At 41.9% G+C, this 14,842-nt stretch overlaps 1 protein-coding gene across 3 annotated transcripts in view; it reads left to right on the forward strand.

Moving 5' to 3' along the window:
• Positions 1 to 14,842, forward strand: part of NCOA6 (nuclear receptor coactivator 6) — a 78,569-nt gene that overhangs the window by 25,962 nt on the left and 37,765 nt on the right. For all 3 annotated transcript variants that reach the window (XM_038369667.2, XM_038369670.2, XM_038369668.2), the window contains 4 exons: positions 3,027 to 3,155; positions 6,330 to 7,145; positions 11,043 to 11,189; positions 12,160 to 13,270. In XM_038369667.2, coding sequence (XP_038225595.1) covers positions 3,027 to 3,155; positions 6,330 to 7,145; positions 11,043 to 11,189; positions 12,160 to 13,270 — 2,203 coding nt within the window. The remainder of the gene's footprint in view (positions 1 to 3,026; positions 3,156 to 6,329; positions 7,146 to 11,042; positions 11,190 to 12,159; positions 13,271 to 14,842) is intronic.

The following is a 14,842-nucleotide window of genomic DNA, read 5'->3' on the forward strand; positions in this document are numbered from 1 at the left end:
TTTTGCATTATTCATCCAGTTTTACTGCTACTTTAGTATGGCTGTTTTCCTGTACATTAACATTGTTGTAATGGAGAACTGTTTCTCATCCAAGTTGTATGCTTAAACAAAAACTGCATATATGTCATCCATTATCCTATCATGCCAGTATAACTCATAAATTGCAGGAAGTCAGACTATTGAATAAGTTGAAGGAAAATTGTTCTGTAATAGAATATTCTAATAGTTGCATTTAATTACAAAGCAAAGTAAATAATTTTAAAACAATTAACATAGGATGTAATACAACTTTTAAAACAATTAACAAATAGGGAGCTTTTATTGACATTCTAATGTACAGTAGATGAGAACAAGAGAAATGTAGCTATCCACTGGAATGAATGGAAAAGAAATTTACATATTGCAAATTGTGGGTGGAAATCTGGTTAATTTAAGAGTAGTTAAATCACTGTAATTAACAAAAAATGTAAAATAGACTATTACTTCCACTATGAAAATCTTTGAGCTTCATTTCCTAGGTCTCAGTGTACTTCGCATTGAAAGTTAGAGATTTGGGTGCCTAATTCCCGTAGACATTTTTGAAAAATTTCAGCCTGAGTGAAACCATGAAGTTTTTTCTCCAAATATCTCTTCATATGGTCCTTTTCTCTCCATCTCCTTAATGCTTTTCTAGAGCCCAGAGTATATGTGTAACTTCTTATAAGTGAGTAGTCCTGTTCAAGTCAATGGGACTATATTTGTGTAAAGTTATGCACATGGTTAAAGCTTTATGGGATTAGGAGCTAGATTTGTATGTGTGGATTCAGAATACTTTACCAAAAGTTCACTTAGATAAGTGTTTTGTTTTGTTTTTTACCTTCTGTGTAACACAGAAAAAAAAATATCAAAGGTACATTATTGTAACTAGAGTTGGTTGCCACAGGTTCATGGAAGTCAGACTGATTCTCCGTTCGCTTTTTTTCCTTGAACTTTGACTTTTTTTATTATTTGGAGGATAGGGCTGCCAATGATGCTTGTGTTAGGAAAAAATGGCCACAAGAAAAGGGAAGAATCTACCATTCCCACTACAAATCCATTTTGCAGAGAGGTTGAATAGGCTAGAAGACTTCAGAAAATAAATTACTTTGAATTAACATATTCTGATTTTAAAATAATATTTCTGTCAATGAGGAATCTAGGTAGTCTGGAGGAATGACATTAGAATTTGTAATCCTCAGGTCCTGAGTTCTAATTCTGGTTCTGCCACTGATTTGGAGTATGGCTTTGAACAAGTTACTTTTCCTTTTTTGCCTCTCGTCTGTAACATAAAGAAAATACATATGAGTACTTTGCAAGGTGTATTTTGATAATGTTTGTACAGCTTTTTGAATGTGTAAAGTGCATTATACATTATTATTACTTGGTTCAATATTACCAAAAAAATCATCTGCAAATTTTTCAAAGATCTTCTGAGTTCAAATTTTTACTTTAATTAAAGCTAATTTTTCTTTTAAGAGATAAACTAATGAATGAATTTGGAATAAAGTTGTCTGTTTACCCTAGAATCTGAAGTTTTCAGGGTAAGAAATGCTTCTCACCAGAAATAAAAGGAGGAATATCTATAGGTTTGCTGGTTAATAGTTCAGTCACTGTAAGATTTAGGCTGCTACAGATTTTTTTTTCTGTTGATTCAGTACCAAAGCAATAAGTTAAACTTAAATGTTTTATTTACATTGTAGATGTTTTATTTTATTTACAGATATACACATGAAAACATGCTTTGAATTATCTTTTGGTATTTCTGAACACACTAAAGGAAGTGACCATCTTGTGGAAAAAGTGATAAGCAAATCAATGTCAATATGGAAGTCACATGTAAGAGACTAAATTGCCATCCCAGTAAAATATTAATTTAACAGTCATAAAGCATTTTAAAAATTAATCAAAAGTTTATGCCAGTTAAGTTTCCATCCTAGAAATATTAGTTTATCTAATCTATTTTATATCATGTTCCTCACTCTGGTACAGGGGTGGGCAAACTTTTTGGCCTGAGGGCCGCATCAGGTTTCCGAAATTGTATGGAGGGCTGGTTAGGGGAAGCTGAGCCTCTCCAAACAGCCAGGTGTGAGCTGGCCTCCCCCGCCCCCTTGTTTCTTGCCTCCTGACTGGCCCCCCAGGACTCCTGCCCCATCCAACCCCTCCTCTCCTTCCTGATTGTCCCCCTGGGACCTCTGCCCATCCAACCACCCCGTGCCCTGACTGCCCCCGGACCTCTGCCCCTGACTGCCCCCGCCGCCCCATCCAACTCTCTGCCTCCTTTCTGACTGCCCCCGACCCCTGCCCCTATTCAACCCCCTGGTTCCCCGCCCTCTGACCGCACCAACCCTATCCACACTTCCACCAACCTGACCACCCTCCCTGAACTCCCCTGCCTCTATCCAACCATCCATGCTCCCTGCCTCCTGCCCACTTACCGCGCTGCCAGCACCGGGGGTGCGCACACACCAGAGCACCAGGACAGGCAGCCGCGGCTTTGCAGCTCTGCTGCCCAGAGCATTGTGCCGGTGGCGCAGTGAGCTGACTGCGGGGGGAGGGGCTGGGGGCTAGCCTGGGAATGGGCAGAGATGGGCCGTAGTTTGCCCACCTCTTCTCTGATAGCTAAGCACCTTTTCAGTTTCTCATGTGAAGCTTTCATATTGCCATTGAGTCAAATATCACTTTTTTTTTTTAAGCAAAGGCAAATAGTATTTTCAAAATATTCTTTGTATAAATACCTCCTTTTATTACTAGTGAGAATTTTCGTACTGTGCAAACTTTCAGACTGATAAACTGACTAAAATGAATGGAGTTTTTCATAGTAAGTGGGTTCTTGTTTCAATTTGATTTGTCTTTTCTTGGGGAAGAATTCTATGTTTAAAGAAATGTTTTGTTTAAACATAAATTGATAATGCTATTCTGTTTTGTTTGAAACCAGTGTTATCCATTGTAGGTACAGTAATATGACCAACTGCATCTAAGATCTAACAAAATGATTTTTAATTTTCTAGGGTTAATAAGAATGAACAACCCTGCAACTGTTATGATGTCCCAGAGTGGAAATGTTTCCTCTTCTATGATGGCAAGTGGAGCTAATGCAGAGCTGCAGCCCAGGACACCTCGACCTGCTTCACAGTCAGGTAAAAAAGAACATGTACAGCAATAGCATTTATCTGTCACTATTGCTATTACAGAGACAAGATGGGGGAGGCGATATCTTTTATTGGACCAACTTCTGTTGGTGAGAGAGACAAGCTTTCAAAGTTACACAGCTTACAAAGCTCTTCTTCAGCTCTCAGTAAGCTCAAAACCTAGTCACTCTCACCAACAGAAGTGGTCGAATAAGAGATTACAACAACATTACATACAACTATTGTTGACAGTTTTTTACTGCAAAGTACTTCTGAATTCTTTTTCCTTCAGCATACAGACACATGAGTACACTCTGAAGAATATCACCAAAATTTGGTCCAGGGCTGTCCCCTACTTTTCTAACAGACACCCCTCCTTGAATGATTTTTCACTGGAAGAAAGTATTGTTATTACCTGGAAAGGTTTCTTCTAACAGGTTTTAAACATTAGAAAAACCTGTAGTAACACAAATCTTGATGACCATTTTCAGAATTTTTCTTACTGTAGTACTGTTAAAATATTTTTAGTTGCATCGGGAGAGGAAAGCTTCCCCACGCTGTTGTTCCTCCTCTGCCTGGGGGATCACCATCAGGGTCAGAGAATAATATAGTTTTTGTGTGCTCTCAATTCTTAGGGTATAGCTACATGGCAAAAACACACCTGTGGCAGCGTGTCCCAGAGCCCGGTATGACAGGGTGCCACTTGGAACCGGGGTACCTCTGAGCCTGCCTGAGCCACCAGCCTGGGCTCCCTTTCACACTGTGGTGCTGTGATAAGTTGCCATGCTCTCCTCTTTCACCAGCATACACACAGATAGGGACACACCCCCTGCAGCTTCTCACACAAATGTTGAGATCAGCTCTGCCTGGGAAGGCTCAGCTAAGGCACCTCCCAGTTGCTAGGATATGCCCCTCTTGAGTGTAAACCCAAAGTCATACCGTCTTGCACTGCACAGGATACTGTACAGCGTAAACTCCTAAAATTTGCCCCCTCCCTCAATGTGGAAAGAGATATGCAACAGCTTTCTGCCCCAAGTTATAATTTCTCCACACACTGGTTTTAGACAAAACAAAAACAAGTTTATTAACTACAAATGATAGATTTTAAGTGATTATAAGTGATCGAGGCAGATCACCTTTTTAAATAAACAAAAACCGCAAATTGAGCTTAACACACTAGACAGGTAGGATGTGAATTAGCAAATTCTCACCCTGAGTGATAAACAGTCTGGCAGATTCTTAAGGCACAAGCTGCCTTGGCTTTGCAGCTTGGCTTTCCCAGGTTTTCATACACGGGCTAAAAATCCCTCTATCCTGGGATCATCACTTGCCACAGTTCAGTCCTTGCCCCTCAGGTGTTTCCAAGTGTGTTTTTGTAGGGAGAGTGAGGTCCTATCATGATGTCTATTGTCCCCCTTTTATATCTTCTTCCCACTTGCTGGAAAGCTCTTTTGCTGTGACCTGGGTCAAACAGTTCCCATTCTGTAGTGCTGTCTGAGAGGTTTCTATTGTACACAGTTCCTGGGGTAATCCTTGTGCTTGTGTGCATTTCCTCAATAAGCTTTTAACATTGTTTAGTCTTTTTTACTGTTGTACCCGAAAGGCTGCTTGTGGGTGTTTTCAGTCTCACAACATGTTTCAGTAACACGTTCATAGCCAAACTTCATAACTTCACATATGACGATAGCACATACAATCCAACGAGATATTAATGTCTAGCAAATCAAGACTTCTAGAATGATACCTCACAAGGCACACTTCGTATAAAACATATCCTAATTAAGTGACTGTGGTGAATATTGGGATGTCAGGGTGTGTCACCCAGGTCTACAAACTTGGGCTTGCACTGCAGCTCTGAAAATCGCCATGTCGATGTTCCTGTTGGGTCTATGAGACCCACCTCCGCAGAACATCCACACAGCTATTTTTAGCACTATAGCCTGAGCCCCACAAACCCAAGTATGTAGACTCAGGTTCTGAGACTTGATGCCATGGTGTTTTCTTTTTTGGGTGTGGTTTTTTTTTTTTTTTTTTTTGAGTAAACATACCATTAGTCTCATTACTGAGACTACCAGCTAGGGTGGTGGCATTTTGTGATGTGGATCTGTCTACCTTTGTCTTTTAGACTGTATACTCTTTAGGATAGAGATGTTGTGTTTTGAAACATCTAATATTTTCAGCTTTGCTACTATCTAAATAAGATATTTAGGCACCTAAATAAGTGGCCTGATTTCCCTTCTCCCCCCCCCCCCCCCCCGGTCCCACCCCACTCCCCAGAGGTGAAGCTCCTACTAGAGTCTCCTTTTTGGCCTTTTGCATTAGAATTGTTACTTTATACACTGCCATTGGTGGGTGTGGCGCTTCTCAGCATGGGGACCTTATCACTTTGTGGAGCTTACATTTCGGTATAATTATATATGAATCTATAATAAATTAATGATCATGAATACTATGGTAGGTAGGGCTAGGAAAAGAATGTGTAGGTTGAGGCAACTGTAAAATGAGAAGCAAATACACCTCTTTGGGAAGTACAGTTTTTCAATACAAGTCGACTGGAAGTTGAAGGCCTGATTTCTCTGCCTAGTTTTGCCACTGCAAGTTGTGTGAGTTTTTAGGACTCTTAAGGCACAGAAAGGTTAAGTGACTTGCCCCTTTTTAAAATAGTCATTATTTTTGTCCAGTTTTGTAAGGTGCTTCTAAAATCCTTTTGATGTAAGGCACAATGCAAAAGCAAAACATTATCATTTTTCTTTACAGAGAATATTAACTACTTCTCTGGAAATGTTATCTAATTAGACTACCTTCATAATTTCTTGTTATTCCATCTTCACTTCAGAGTTGGGAAGTGTTTTGGTCCCAGTAAATAAATATAAGGCTTACATAAGAATAGGTTCTTGGAGACCACAGTACTGTATTTATACCTTTCACAATGCTTATGATTAGATTCTTACAGACTAACACAGCTGCTACTCTGAAACCTGTTAAGGTTGCCAGAAATTCTGGCTTCTTTTAGTGTACTAATTATTGTATACATCAGAAAATTGGAATGCTGGAATATGAATTTTTATTGGATCTCAAGTTCAGAGGAGAAAGCAAATGCAAGCAAGTAACTTACTCTTTCTTGTTTTCTGTCTTTGGCTGCAGTGTATTATTTATTGTCACATTTGTTTGCTATTTTAATAGATTCAATGGATCCACTCTTGTCTGGACTAACTATCCAGCAGCAAAATCATCCATCTGGCTCTTTAGCACCTCAGATCCATTCAATGCAATCAGTTCCTGTAAACAGACAAATGAACCCAGCTAACTTTCAACAACTGCAGCAACAACCACAGCTGCAGCCACGTCCCCCCCAGCAGCATCAGCAGCCACAACAGGGTATTCGACCTTCATTTACTACCCCAGCTCAGGTTCCAGTTCCTCCTGGTTGGAACCAGCTGCCTTCAGGAGCACTTCAACCTCCTCCAAGCCAAGGAACAATGGGTACTTTGACAGTAAACCAGGGATGGAAAAAGGCCCCATTGCCTGGACAAATGCAGCAACAACTCCAAGCAAGGCCATCTTTAGCAACAGTCCAGACTCCCTCCCACCCTCCACCTCCATACCCTTTTGGAAGCCAGCAAGCCTCTCAGGCTCATCCAAACTTTTCTCAAATGAACAACCCTGGTCAATTTACTGCTCCGCAGATGAAAAATCTTCAGGGAGGGCCCTCACGGGTTCCTACACCACTACAGCAACCCCACCTGACCAGCAAATCTCCTGCTTCTTCTCCCTCCTCCTTCCAGCAGGGATCTCCTGCATCTTCTCCAACAGTTAATCAAACACAGCAGCAGATGGGACCAAGGCCTCCTCAGAATAATGCACTTCCCCAGGGATTTCAACAGCCTGTCAGTTCTCCTGGTCGTAATCCTATGGTGCAACAGGGGAATGTACCCCCCAACTTCATGGTGATGCAGCAGCAAAACCAAGGTCCACAAGGTTTACATCCTGGCTTAGGAGGTAAGAAAATCAGACCTTTCTGTCATCAAAAATAAAAGTTACATTATAAAAAAGACAGCTAGAACTTATATCCAGACTGTTACTTTAAAAAAAGTAGTTTAAAAACCCTTTCCATTGAATAAGTACACAACTTGTCTCAGCTTTCCTCTTCCAAACTGCTGATGTATCCCCGTGACTCTCTCCTCACTTGTTTTGCTCTGTCATTCCCTTCCTAACATTTGTACTCTTTTCTCTCTGCCTTCAAGGTATTCTACTGTATTCTTTTCTAAAATTCACACCTCCTTTGACATCACCTCCTTCACTATCTTCTTCCTTCTCTTTTGTCTACTCATGCTTCCTCAGTTTTCTCCTCTTTAGCTCTCTTCTTGATCCTCTGCTTTTACTGCATCACTCCAGACATTACTTTAACTACGGTCACTAAGGACCTGCTTTTGGCCAGATCCCATATCCCTTTTCTTGTTGTCTTTCACCTGTCTGTTGCCTTCAAGAGCCTCCTCCTAGACTTTTTCTACTCTTTAGGCATTTGTAGTTTTGTGCTAGACTGGTTCTCATACTTTCTCTGAACATTCCATCAGCATTTCCCTGAATGGCAGCATTCAGTTAATCATATCTCTTCTCCTCAACATTCAAGCTGTTGCTAAATCCTGCTGGTTTTTTTTATTTCCAAAAACATCCATCTAACTCCATCCCTACTGCTAAAACTTTTGTCAATACTCTAGTAATCTCTTTCCTTGCCTAATCCACCATCCACTATGGCTTCCCAGGTTCTCATATCGTACACCTCAAGTCCATCCAATAGGCTGTTCCATGCCTCTTGCTCCAACAAAATCTCTCATCTGTTTAGTCTTTGCACTTTGAATCTGACACAGAAGGAAATCAGATACAAATTCTTCATGCTCTTGTTCATGGGCCTGTGTCTTGCAACTTCCCTCATCTCCAACACCCACAGGCAATTCTTTATCCTTTCTGATGCCAGATCTCCTTTTACCTGGAATAGCCACTGTCGTCTCCTCATTCCTCATCAGGATTCACTACTTCCAGATAGGTAGTCTTAACCTTGACCTCCACTCCTATAATCTTGTCAAATAATTCCCCTCAATTCTTAATATGTTAACTTAATAAAAACACAAAATCTTACTCTTTCTAATAACTATTTAAACATCTCGCATAAAGACACAACCAACTAGCAAGATGTTAATAAAATTTAACTTATTTCCCGATCTTCTTATTGTTCATGGTGAGGATATGGGTTACTGTAGCCTCACCTGGTTTAAATTGACATAGTTCTATTGATTTCAGTGGAGCCACACTGACTTACACCTGCTGAGGATCTTGCTTCTTATCTCTTTCCTTTGTTCATAGTTATCCCTTGCTGTATTATGTCTGAATTAAATTGTAAGCACATTGGGGGGGGGGGGTAGGGATCTGTCATTGATTACATAGCACCATATACATCTATGTTGCTTTATAAATAATTCAAATATATGCATATTCATTTTATTCAATGTTTACTTAATTTAGCATAGTAAAAACTGTAGGTTAGATTTAATATATAGCAAAATTATTTAAGATTTTACTTTTTCTGTGTTTGAGTTCTGAATGGTTGAACTTTAACTCCTGCTAAACTACTAGGAGTTGATAGTCCCTCCATAGTTTATTTCAAAGAGTGTCTGTTCAAGATTTGCAGTTAGGTCTCAGACTTGACCAGTAATCTTGATGTCGTGAAATATTAATAATTGACCTATAAATTATATATGTGCCAGTGATTTATTTAAATGTGCTAGAATGTTGTTGATTTGCAAGGAACTCAGTGGGGCCAGAGTGTCAAATTGTGGCTTGCTAGCTCAATGGTACAGAGGCTTAAAGAGGGGCAAGGCTCTCCCTTATGCCCCTGTGTGCCAGCTACCCACGACATAGGATGTGCAAGAGGAGGAAGTGGGCCCTGCAGAGTCATTTACACCACCCCTTGCTAAGGTGGGTGAGAATGGGGCAGGGACTAGGTAGAGCCTTGGCTCTGTTACCCCAATATACCAACTGGCATAGCTATGCTGGCACACAAGCGAATGTGCTATGCCAGGTACAGACTCTGCACAGTTACTCCCTCTTGGAGTAGCACGGGAAACAGGAAGAAGATTGTGACTTGCTGAATTATAGTTGACTTCCTGGGTTACTCCAGGGGCAGCACAATGCTGCACTACCCCTTACACTGGGTTTAGATCATGACTACAATTAGTAGAACTCACTAATTCTCACAGTTTAAAGGTTAAGTGTAACCTAGCAGAGGTACCAATCTGAAAAATAAGGCTGTTCACTGTAAATAAAGTAGACGTCTTTATTTTGTGTATATATTTTGTTGTATGAAGGAAGACATATGTAGCCTGATCAATGTGAAGAAAAAATTGTTAAAATAATATGTTTAATATAGAGATGGAAGATCAAGCAATTGTCAACATCCGAGTAAATCTATCCTGAGTCTTTTTATTCGATTGTGTTATTTGCTATATAGGGATAATGGAAAGCAGTGATGCTAAATTGCATCTCTGAGGCTAGAACAGAGGTGGGCAAAACTATGGCCTGCAGGCCACATCGCCCGTGGTACCCTCCTGCCCGGCTCCTGGCTCGGGAGGCTAGCCCCCGGCCCCTCACCTGCTGTTCCCCCTCCCCCGCAGCCTCAGCCACTGCGCCACTGGCACAATGCTCTGGGCGGCAGCGCAGCTGCAGAGCTGTGGCCTGACCCGGTGCTCTGTGCTGCGCGGTAGCGTGGCTGGCTCCAGCCTGGCAGCACAGCTGCCTGTCCTGATGCTCTGGGCAGTAGGCCTGTAGCACCGCCAGCCACCGGTTGGATAGAGGGCAGGGGAGTTCGGGGTGGTGGTCAGGGGGCGGGGCTGTGGATGGGATCAGGGCGGTCAGAGGGCCAGGAGCAGGGGGGTTGAATGGGGCAGGGGTCCCTGGGGGCAGTCAGGAATGAGAGGATGGGTTGGACGGTGGCAGGGGCAGTCAGGGGGGGGGGTCAGGGGACAGGGAATGGTGGTTTGTGGATGGGGCAGGAGTCCCAGTGGGGCCATCAGGGGACGGGGGGGGTTGGATGGGGCAGGAGTCCTGGGGGGCCATCAGAGGGTAGAAGCAGGGGGGGTCAGATAGGGGTGAGGGCTGGGCCACACCTGGTAGTTTGGGGAGGCACAGCCTCCCCTAACCGGCCCTCTATACAATTTTGGAAACCTGATGTGGCCCATAGGCCAAAAAGTTTGCACACCCCTGGCTAGAAGTTGCGTTTAAAAACCACCAAAAGCTACCCCCTCCCTCCAAACACACACAGATATTGACAAAAGGTGTGTGCATGGGGCCTTGTAAACAGACAAAGTTTCTGCCCCCAGGGTTCATAATCAATACTAAAGAACACAAATTGCCACACACTTAATGGGTATGTTGACTGTAACCGGGCGTGATTTAAAAAATAAGGAGATAAGAGTACTGTAAAGCATCATACTTTGTTTTCAGTTTTTAGAAAATCTGCCCTTTGTGAATGAATAATGGCTTATGTAGGAAATACAGTGTAGGTAATCACAACTGGATTCAAGACACAGTAGCTTCTTATCCAGGTTTGTTAAAGTAGACAGCTGTTATAAACTGTGCTCAAGGTTATAAGTACACCAGCACAAACATCTTTTTTTTTTCCAGTAACTCAAAGTTGCTATAGTTTCGTGTTTAATCTTAAATTACATTGCCTTTTTGGAAATTCCTAACTGAAGATGGGCAAGAACTGAGCTGCTAGAATATTTGATTTTCATTGGTCCTGATTGTTGCTACCTCTCCTTGCTAACTTAATGGAAGAGCTACTCTGTCAGTCCTGCACTCATGTAACCAAATTACAGAAACTAATAAATGTTTTGTATTAAGGAATGCCCAAGCGCCTCCCACCTGGCTTCCCTGGAGGGCAAACTAATCAAAACTTTATGCAAAGTCAGGTGCCTTCAACAGTACCAGGTACACCTGTGAACAGTGGAGCTCCTCAGCTACAAACAAGTCAAAATGTGCAACATGCAGGTCTGTCAAGTGTATTTTCTCCTGTACACCTCAAAATTTGTTTACTTGTCTTAATTATTCAGTAATTAACTTTTACTCCTGTAATGTAGGCAACTTTGTACAGCAAAAATGTTCTTCTCTTGCCAATTTGATATAATTTTTGCTAGCTGGGGCTGGGAATACTGCAGAGGCAGCATGCTTAGCTTCCAGGGTGACAGCAAGCACAGGACGTTCCTCATTTCTCGAACAACGCCATCTGCCATTGCTCAGAGTGGTGTTGCTTGTGGGCTCCAGAGGTAACTGCATCCAGCCTTCTTTGTCTGAAAAGAAGATTGTTCCTCAGCACTGGGTCTCTGAGTATAGAAACAGTAAAGGGAAGATCCAGAAGGGATGTCCTCCCCACAAGAAGAATCTTGGGTATAGTTTAAAACAATATGTAGTATCTTTGTCTTAGAAGAAATATAGTCTTCTATATTCTATATCCGCGTATTCTCTATTAAAACTTTTCATCTTCCAATAAATTTTTAAAGCTACTCCTGTTTAGAGACAGTCACATTTTTGTCTCTTTTAATTACAGGCAATTTCCTTTTTAATGCTTCAAGTCACGTACCAAATATAGACCTCTAGGCTGACTTTTCTTCTCAGTTTTGCAAGCTCTGATGATGTCATCTTGTCAGTATTCCTCATATGTTGCTGTCTTTATTATGAAACGTATTATGGAATAGCTTCAAGATTTGAAGCTTGTTTATGTAGGAACAAACACACTTTTACTGGATTGGATTAAGTCCTAGCCCTTTTCACTTCTATGTGACTATCTGCCATAGTGTCAAATGTTGTGGCAGAAATTTGTGAATGTGTTGACAAATATTTTAAATCACTGGTAAATAAATGATAAAGTAACTAAATTGGTGTTTCTCTTTAACTAAGTTATTGTGTGTCTAATGCCAGTGCAAGTTTTAATGTTTAACTTCAATTTTTCATATTTTGTAAGGCGGTCAAGGATCTGGCCCTCCTCAAAATCAGATGCAGGTACCACATGGCCCACCAAATCTGATGCAGACCGGTTTAATGGGACTTCATGGAAATATAAACAACCAGCAGGCTGGTGCTAGTGGAGTTCCACAAGTTAATCTGGGCAACATGCAGGGACAGCCTCAGCAAGGACCACAGTCTCAGCTTATGGGAATGCATCAGCAAATTGTACCCTCCCAAGCACAAATGGTGAGCATTCAGGCTCAAGGATCTCTAAATCCTCAAAACCAGATGATACTTTCTCGAGCCCAGCTTATGCCACAAGGCCAAATGATGGTAACACCCCAAAACCAAAATCTTGGTCCTTCACCACAAAGGATGACTCCACCCAAGCAAATGATTCCCCAGCAGGGCCAACAGATGATGACGACCCATAATCAAATGATGGGACCTCAAGGCCAGGTCTTGCTACAGCAAAACTCAATGATGGAACAGATGATGACCAATCAGATGCAAGGCAATAAACAACCATTTAATACTCAAAACCAATCTAATGTTCTGACGGGGCCAGCTCAAATAATGCGAGGACCAACCCCAAATATGCAAGGAAACATGGTGCAGTTCACCATGGCACAGCAAGGCCCTGTAAATGGCAATCCTTCTCAGGTTATGGGAATTCAAGGACAGGTTTTAAGACCCACAGTACCTGGCCCCCACATGTCTCAGCAACATGGGGATTCTGTTACTACAACAAACAGTGATGTAAACTTGACACAGATGTTACCTGAAGTTCCCATACAGCAGCCAAATATGGTGCCTTCCCACTTGCAGGCAATGCAAGGAAACAATAATAATTCGGGGAGTCATTTTACTGGACATGGGCTACCTTTTAATGCCTCTTTTAGTGGACCACCAAATGGGAATCAGATTTCCTGTGGACAAAATCCTGGTTTTCCAGTCAATAAAGATGTCACTCTAACAAGTCCGCTGTTGGTAAACTTGCTACAAAGTGATATATCTGCTGGACATTTTGGTGTGAACAACAAACAGAACAATCAGAATGCCAATAAACCCAAAAAGAAAAAGCCTCCAAGGAAGAAGAAAAATAATCAGCAAGTAGAACAAACTAAGTAAGTTTAACTTACTTTAACTAAACATTCTCTCGTTTTCAGCAAGACGACGTGTGTGTGTGTGTGTGTGTGTGTGTGTGTGTGTCTCCACATCCTAGACGTTTGCATGTTGCAGCAAAAGTATTTTTGAAGAAAGATTAATGATAAAGCAATGGTAGTTCTTCCATTGCAGCTCTGCCTCATTCAGGGTAAGCGTCGGTAGGGAATTAAACTACAAAAATAAATTGGCCATCATCCCAGTTTTGTGCATCACTCACAACTGTTACCGTAATGTTGGCATCTTCCAGTTGAAGGGCCTATGTGAGATTGCTCTGTCAGTGCCCCCGACTGTTGAGGGGAATCGAAGGTGTACAAGTTGTTCTATAACAGCAACGGAAGCAGCAGCTCTACAGGACTTTGGAGGGAGCATTCGTACTTATACAGCATGACAGCCACAGCGAGAAGGGTTGAGGGGCACTTTCAGAAGTGCTGCTAATTAGTGTGCATACATCTGTTAAAGGTTCCAATGCCACACCTAAAATAATGATCGTGAGCTGTCATTATCTTAAAGCTGTTCAACCTGGTGCCTTTTCCCCTTAGAGTGGAACAGGGATAATAGAACTTCAGCTTCATTCATCAATAAACCCCTTATTTGTAGCTATAAAAGATTGTAATGAGCAAATCTTCTTAAAATTAGGCTGGCTGTTATTAAGATTGCTCAACATATTCCATTATAAGATCCTGTTTTCAATCACATATAACTTTGAACCTAAATGGTTACGGTTTGGCAAACTTTCCGTGCTATATGTCTAAGTGTAAAATGTTGTGGAAAACTTCATCCAAAATGGTTCAGCCATTTCAAAGAAAAAGCTTAAAGAAAAATACATAGTTTTGCTTACATGTTAAAAAACAGTTCTGGCAACCTTTTCTTTGGAAAGATCTGGTGCTCCCTTTGGGGCAGGGATTAACATTGGCACGAGTGGTATTTGTGTCAGGGATATGCCATTTGCTGTTCTCATGGTTATCTGTCTGAATTTGGACAAGTTATAAGCCTTGAAAAATCAAAGTTGCACATGCTCAGTTGAAAATTCTTAAATTTTAGCAGCTAAATTCTCCAAAGATTCTGTGCTCACTGGACATGCTTCAGCCTGGGACGAAGTAGGGCTTTCCCTGCAATTGCAGCTCTGAGATGCTGCAGGATGTGCCAGGTCTGGACACCTGAAGTGAGAGCAGAGAGACTGTTTCTTCTCTACTCTTAATATCCCCACTATTGGGCCCAGGCAGTAATGAGGAGGAAGCTACCTGATTCAAATGCAGAGGGGCAAGAGCTGGGCCTATGGTGGGGAAGAGAGGGAACTAGGAGTGGAGGCTGACAGGGAAGAGGGAAATTGGGGGAGGGGCTGGGGTAGAAGCCTGGGACTTGGAAGATGACAAGTCTGAGGGGTGGAGACTAGGACTGGGTAGAAGAGGGGAATGGGATTGGAATGAAGAGTCAGAGTTGGGGAAGAGACAAGACTGGGACAGGGACAGGTTGGAAGAGATAGGGCACAAAGGGTCATGCTTGGGAGGAATGGTCAGAAGAGTCTGTGCCCA

This window comes from Dermochelys coriacea, chromosome 13 (assembly GCF_009764565.3).
Source record: "Dermochelys coriacea isolate rDerCor1 chromosome 13, rDerCor1.pri.v4, whole genome shotgun sequence".
In the NCBI taxonomy this organism is placed as follows: Eukaryota; Metazoa; Chordata; order Testudines; family Dermochelyidae; genus Dermochelys; species Dermochelys coriacea.